This window comes from Etheostoma cragini, chromosome 23, assembly GCF_013103735.1.
Source record: "Etheostoma cragini isolate CJK2018 chromosome 23, CSU_Ecrag_1.0, whole genome shotgun sequence".
NCBI lineage: Eukaryota > Metazoa > Chordata > Actinopteri > Perciformes > Percidae > Etheostoma > Etheostoma cragini.
Genome location: NC_048429.1, coordinates 12,647,028 through 12,654,587, shown reverse-complemented (window position 1 = coordinate 12,654,587; position 7,560 = coordinate 12,647,028). Strand labels below are relative to the sequence as shown.

General features: G+C 44.0%; 1 protein-coding gene across 2 annotated transcripts in view; it reads left to right on the top strand.

The window, feature by feature from the left end:
* The window catches only part of tafa5a (TAFA chemokine like family member 5a), a 138,096-nt gene that overhangs the window by 48,610 nt on the left and 81,926 nt on the right, over window positions 1-7,560 (top strand). The window contains exon 1 of one of the 2 annotated variants that reach the window (XM_034863789.1): window positions 18-672. The exons of the other annotated variant lie outside the window; for it this stretch is intronic. Within the exon in view, the coding sequence (XP_034719680.1) occupies window positions 582-672 (91 nt within the window). The 5' untranslated portion in view covers window positions 18-581. Of the gene's footprint in view, window positions 1-17; window positions 673-7,560 lie in introns of those variants that run through there. 2 annotated transcript variants of the gene reach the window in all.

Sequence of the window (7,560 nt, the reverse complement as noted above, 5' to 3'; positions counted from 1 at the left end):
AGAGAGAGAGAGAGAGAGAGAGAGAGAGAGAGAGAGAGAGAGGCAGCAAGGCGACTTGGTTGGCAGTGTTAGCCTCAGCCTCCCCAGCAGTGGGAGAGATGTGCGTAACATGCAGCGGAGAGCGGTGATCATCATCTGCGCGCCGCATCACCGTAGACCGCCGTGCGCACTCGAAGACGGAGACGCACCGAGGGTTGCAGCCCGCTCTGCCGAACCTGTCGCGAGCGAGACGCCAGCCGAGCCGACGATAGACTCCTGAAGAAGTGGTGTGAGGGAACATGTCAGCCCTTCGGACGGTGACTGGGGGTTAATCGCCCTCCTGTTTGGAGCCACTCTGATGCACCGGCGGCGGATCAAGTCAAGAGCGCATATTTTTGTTGCCACGCACACGGAATCCCAGCGCTCTTTATCACGTCAAAACCGGACTATCAAGTGAGGATTTTTGCATGAAAGGAGTGACTGCTTAATTCCGTGGCCATCCGAATATGAGTCAGCGCTTGTGTGCGAGCTGAGGTGGAGTGCGTGTGTCTCCCGCTCCACGGCTGTCTCTGTTCACCATAAAAGCTTATTCCTACGCCAGGATGCAACTGCTCAGAGTTGCGTGGGCACTGACCGGAGCAGCGATCTGCTGCTTTCTCCTTCTCCTCATCCACTCCCGCCTGCTCAAAGAAGGTAATCACTCAGAACTCCACCAGATTACGTGCCACTTTTCCACTGCTTTAATGCGCCATCGCCTGCCATGTAGTTTATATGAAGTTTTCCGCAACACTTATTCCAATGCGGAGTGCTTCCGTCGCTTCAGCGCAATCTGAATCAAGTAATCAATCGACTTTTTCAGCCGCTGTGAAATAATTCAAGTCTAAACAACCCCGAAGTGGATAAAATTGCACGAAGCACAAATTCTGTTGTGATTCCCATCACCCGCAATTTTCCTTATCAACAAGTCATTCGCCAGAGGATGATCGATTGATCCATTTTGATCAATCAGGTGATACATTCAAGCTGTGCAGAACAAACAAAAAAATCCGTTTTAAAACCAGCAGTTCACATTTTGTGAATGCTGATTTGTTGAAAACGTTTTCAATAGATGGCACTAGAGTCTAGCTTTAGGGTAACATCGAGGTCAAGCGGTTCTAATCTCGTTCTATTCACCTTCTATTGTGTTTTCTGCCCCATTTATGTTCAAATCGGGATGAATTTCAATCCAGAGCATCATTCCCACACATTACAGCGTGACTCAGTGCTTCCATATACACTGTGTGTACACCAATCGTTGCCATGCTGTAAGGGTGGCACAGCCTGAGGGCATGGCTGGCTGCATTGTGGCAAGTGGTTCAGTTTTTTTTTTGGCAGCCTAATTGAGTTTAACTTCCTGACATTCAGTTGAATAAACATGCGATTTCATCAGAAACCCATCACGATGTTTCAGTGTGTACCAAATCATTAATTCCACATAAGAAATACACATCATACCTGTCCAGTGGGAGATTTTTACACAGAGGTAGATTACATTTACTGTTCATACTCCTTTTGAAAGTCAAATGGTGAAACCCAGGCCATAACTGTACTACATATGTGAACATGGCAACGACAAAAAAAACAGCACTTCATATTCTGTGTGTACATGTATACCCCGAGGCGAGCAGAGACTGTTTGGCACTTAGTAACTGTCTTGGGTTTTTCCTTTGTGGCGTTTTTCGAGAAGCGTGGCTTGTAATGGCCTGCCATCCCCTCCCTGCCGGCCTCCGGCCCTGGGCAAACATATAGGTCAAGCAGTGGTAAACACACTCCTCACCATGGTGCGGCCCGGGCTATTTCAGGGATGGAGAATGTCTAGCCATACTGAAATTGTGGGGGAGAGTGAAAAAAAACTTGTCTGTCAGCCAAAATAGGAGACAAGGGGGGAGAGTTTATGATTGCTTTTACTGGCACATGTCCCAAAAGCATTTCTTTTAGAGTTTTGATTTACTGTGGCATGGTAGACCTTTTCCCCAGCGGTCAAAAAGAGGATTGTGTGGCCACCTAACAGTATGAACAAAGTGCTGCTCGCGGCAGTGTTAATGCGAGGGACTCTCATTAGATTCAGGCCATCAGCATTGTCGAGCTTGTTGACTGGCAAGGCAATATTTCTGACCTTCACCGCCGAGTTGTTTGTCCGTATCATGTTGTGCCTTTACGCCGAGGTTTTCCCTAAGCCTGCATTTTCTACACTTTCAAACTTGACACCGAATAGCTTTTAACTTTTTGTGGGGAGGGAAGGCTGCTGGTAGGTAGCTCGGTGGCAGGGACGTGCAATATGTAAGTTCATTATGGTTCATAAGATCTCTTTTGAAATCTACTAGAGAGTGACGGAGGGCGAGAGGCTGGCACACAAAGGAGGGTTGAGAATACGCTCACTTTAGGCTACAAGAATGGCCAAGGTCAAAGCCAGCTGTGAGGGCTAATAATACCAACTGATAAAATGAATTCAAAGGACTGCATTAGTGACAGTCTTTTGGGGATAAGGATAATGAAAGGCTTGCACAAAGGGCCTTAAAAAGAACAGACCCCTTTTTAATCTTCGCTCACATATTCCTTCATAAGAACATCAGGGTTGTGCAACAGAAGCCTCTCCAACAACAAAAGGAAAGAGGGGACAAGTATTTAAGTCTCCTGTCTATCGTGCCACAGATTAATCGCCTGTATCTGTGTTCACATGCAAGTTGGTGTGTGTGTGGCTGTGTGTTATTCCTGTCGGTGCAGTTGTGTATGCAGGTGGTATGTTATCTGAAGGTAGGCCTAAAGGCTGTCAAAAGCCCACATGCTTGTTATCACACCAGTAAAAGGTGGTAGCGCTAGCTAGCAACTAATTCAGGATGGTGATTTAGGCAATGCTCCCAAAGAAATAAAATGTGACCCCTCAGCCGGCCTGTTAGATAGCCAAACACGCCAGCAAGCAAGTGTATTTCTGGGAGTGGTACACCTAATTGTGTCAGCCCTCTTGCATAATGTGACACTGGATTTCGTGCAATGAGAAATGAGGATGCGGAAAGGGTGGATTGGGAATGAAAACCTATTAAAACATTATGCATAGGGAATGTGGATGAATTTTGCGCCATAAATTTCTCACACTGTCCACTTCAATAATTCAGGCAATGGAGCAAATCCCATTTTGCTCTTCATTGGCCGAGATATTTGTCACATGGCAATAAAGATCCTGACAGGTTTGTGGAATAGTTTTTTGGTACGGGGAAATTCTCTGGTGAATCCAGGGCAATCTGTTTTTAGCACAGGACAATGTCAAATATTGAGTTTTGTTACCCAAAAAATGAGAGAACCAAGTATTTTTTACTATGGAATTGAGGCCTTGTGGGTTACAACTACAGTTATGAATAGCAGCTTATTTAAAACCTCAATAGCATATATTTCCTCTCAATGAAGCACAGTATTGGAGAAAATGATCTCAAGTGCTGTAAATCCTGAGGAAAGTTTTAGGCCCACAGCTATAGAGAAGATAAATGGCATCAATTTGAATGATTGATCTGTACCCTCATTTTTGATGTACATGGTACCATAACTGGGGTTGTAATCTTAGTCTAAGATAGAATGATCTCAGCTATTACCTATGAACATCATGTGGAACAAAATCCATTAATGCTATTAGCTTTTGGAATAAACATCTTCATCATGTATGAAAAAAAAGGGTTTTGAATAGACTGAAGATATAATTTGATTTAAAGCAGATTTCAAATAAGCCAGTGCTTTTAGACATGGTGTTATGAAAAGAATCCTTAGCAAATCCCTGTACTAAACTCCCTTTTAACTGTACCCATTTTGCTAGTAGTCACCATTGCTGTTTCATACTTCAAAGCGAGGCGTATTGCCTAAAACGTCTCTGTGGCAATGACAAGATGAATTGGTGTACTGTCGCATATGTTCTCCTTATTCATTCATAAAGCCTTGTGTCTGCACACCCCAGTGGCCTTTCAACGTCCTCTACGTTCTTCCCCCCCGCCCAAACAGGCCACAAGTCTGCCTGACGACTGCAGTTATTGATCCTTAGGTAAAACCACAGGGTGAGCCATAATGGGCCAAAATGACAGAGACATATGTATTCATACACTACGCTTGACATCACACGGGCAAAATTTGTTTCATTTTTCCACAGACAGGGGATCCTTTGAAAAAAAAGAGAGCAAAGTTTAGAGATAAGAATGCCATTCTGTGGCGTGATAGCTCAGCTCAGGGCAGCCTCAGGCAGATTTGGGTCAAGCAGTGGCAAACGCTTGGTGTCATGCATCTTCGCGTCCTGTAGAGAACGGGAAGCCCTGTCTTTAGACATGAGTTTAGAAAGGAAGTCATCTCGTGTCTGCACTATTTCTTGGTTAGCTTGGTTAACAACCTCTGTCAGGTGAGCACCTTTCAAGATGTGACCCCATTACCTGCCGGCGACCAGTAGATGCAGGATTGGAACTAGTTCCACAACTGCAAATTCACGTTTGGCTTTCTGCACCCGAGTTGCCTAACAGCTGATGGTTATTTAAGATACCAAAGGACTGCTTCACAACTGTTGTTTATGATGACAGTTGTCGGTGTTTCCCCTCTTTATGCTACACTATCTTGTTTTCCTGTTCTTTTTTTTCTCTTATTACAAAGTATACTGTCCGACTATTCAATTTCATCGTGCCATCTGCGAATCGTCGGAACATTAAATGTGTTTGTGCTAAAGCAACAGAATTCTGCGTTATTCAGGCGCGGCCGTTTAAAAGGTGTAGTTGTTTTTCCAAACATAACCTGCATCCAAAAGACATTGTTTAATTACAGACGAGGCCAGAGTGAGCTGCAGTAAGAGCTCTGACTTGAATATGACTTAGAGATACAACAGCAGCAGCATAGTCACTAAGTATGTCTTCTTCTTTAAGCATCTATTATTAATCTGCAGAAAGGAGGGATTTTAAGGTATTTAGCCTCGAAGCACAGCTTTAGGCTCAAGTGACATAAAGATGGTATGCATTGTATTTAATGCTGCAGTTAATACGTTAGCATACGGAAGCAAATGTCACAATCACTGCGTTTTACTTGGCAAATCCTTAGTGATGTCAAACCCCTCACAGCTGTGGTACACAAAAGGTAAGAGCCTTCTTCCGCATGTAATCTGCTGTAAACTGATTGAAGTTGAATTTATCTTTAATAGTCATAATCAGCTGTTAACCACAAGGGCAATGCACATTAATCAATTTGCTTAAAGGTACACTGCCACACAAAACCATTTTTACTTGCATGTTTTGAAATGTGTTAGGTCCATGTGTGTTTGTGTTATGTCGTGAATGTGAAGATGAAGTGCTACCTCCTGTCAGCTCTGGCCACTGGAAAGAAATAAGAGGAGAAATCCGACCAATTACAAAAACTGGTCAGTCTGACGTCATGTTGCCTGGAGCTCATTACTAGTCTTGAGCTCGCCCAGTTGCGGTAGGTAAAGGATACTGATAGCCAGGCTCTCATTGGCTAGCTGTTAGCCAATCAGAGTCAAGCAGCTTAGCTCGTGGAATATTAATGAGATGGTGCACAAATCAAGCTAAGTCTTCCTGCAGGCTTTCTATACCACGCTAGAATGGCTTGAAACAAGCTAACCAAGGCATTATTTTCACAGAACTCTTGCAGAGTCCATGGTAGATCTTCAGACATTACCACAAAGTGATGAAATACGTGTGGAAGGGCACCTTTAATTGATTTATCACTTAAAGGGTTTGTTAATTAATTCACGTTTGATAAATCAATCACAGTTGCAGCAGGAACCTAGAGTAGTTTCTCGAGATAATCTAAAACTAATCCGAATTAACCCACCCCCTCGAGCCCTGCGTTTCATCCGCGCGTGTGTGTGAAATATCCAATATTTACACATTGCACTGTTTTTTACAGTTCTTATTGATTGTTGAACACTAAAGTGTGTGCACTATTGCACTCAGTTTTCCTAAAGTCCTATTGATTGGGTTTTGGCAGTGCTCGGGGACAATAAAAAAAAAAGGCAGTTTGAGTCTAATAAAAAAAAAAACCTGGCTGCGAGGATCCTGTCTAGATTCCAGATTATACTGGAGAGTCTCATTGGCCTTTGGAAATAGTGATGTCAGAAAGACATCGACCCTAACACACTTCATTCCGTGCCCTTCCACCCGTGAAGTGGCGTCTAAAACTCCCCGAGGCCCAACCATGAAGACACAGAATTGAGCTACTCTGTTAAACCTTGAATCAGCAAGGACATGCGATGCTACGCCTTACATCCTCTGGCGCATTAACGGGATACAGATGCTGCTGATAAAACATGCAACACATGCAGCAAATTGTGGCACAGATCAGCAAGATAGCGCAGATTCTTAGATTGTGCCCTCACTGGATGTGAGACGTTGGCAAAAATGGGATTGAGGGATTTTAATAACTGCAGCTGTATCTCCAATTAAAACTTAATGCAGTAGCCAGGGAACAAGTCCTGGTCACTGTGATAGCTGCAAGCTCGGCTTTAAAAATTAGTCATGTGTGTACATACACACACGTGTGCGTACATACACACACGTGTGCAAGATTGGATGGGTTTGGCAGACAACACACACACACACACATACACGCAGTGAAGAGTTGGACAAGAAAAAGGAGGGCCAGTAGTTTGAGAGGTTAGAGACTAAAGAGGCCATTTGTCTATCGGCTTGTCAGCTGGTGAGAGAAAGATCTTCTCAGATCAGCATTTTCTTCAGAGGATGAGTGGATTCCTCTGGGCTCATTCTTGCAACACTGGCAACATGTCCATCATGACCCATCTTTCAAAGAAATCGTCCCTCCCCTCGGATGATTTAACCCAAATTTATAGTGTATCCATCAAGAGAGCAAAGAGTGCTGATTTAAGGGAACTGAGCCTCTGTCTGTTCTATAACTTCATAAACATGCTCTCCTGACTATTGATCCGGTGACCCAGCAGGGTGCTTGAGTGTGATACATCCACACATTGAGGAAATGATGGGTGAGAAGTGTGCTTCCCCTTCTGCGGTTTCAATTTGTGATTTTCCGCTGTGTCAAAGGCAGAAATGAGCTCACCCCCGCGGTCGATCAGTCGCCGTGTCTCTGTTCATCTGGCTGATCAATACCTCCTTAAGAAGTTTGATCTTCTCTGTGCGTGAGATCACAATCCTTTGAACAGATTTAGAAGCAAGGTTTCTCTGTCTTTACAAAAGCTCGGCCCTGGAGGCCATTGAGACACAAACGTGATGTCTGCGGTAACAGGCTCGGTCATGCTTTATAGATTCATTGCGTTCGGAGCGTTTTCTTTAATTTCCATCTGACAGAAATGTAGGTTTAATCTTACACTGGGTTGGCTATAGTGCATTAGCCTTTTGTGTCAAAGGGGCAGAATATTACCGATGCTATGCTGCTCCAGCGAAACAAATTGCATGTTACTCTTTAGAAAACTAATGGAGGCTTTATCGATTCATGCAAGGCCAGCCACTTGCTTTGTCTCGGCTGTCAGATTGTGTCTAAAGCAATTTCATAAAGATCATTATTTTCTTTCTCGGGATGTCTTGGAGCTAAACAAGA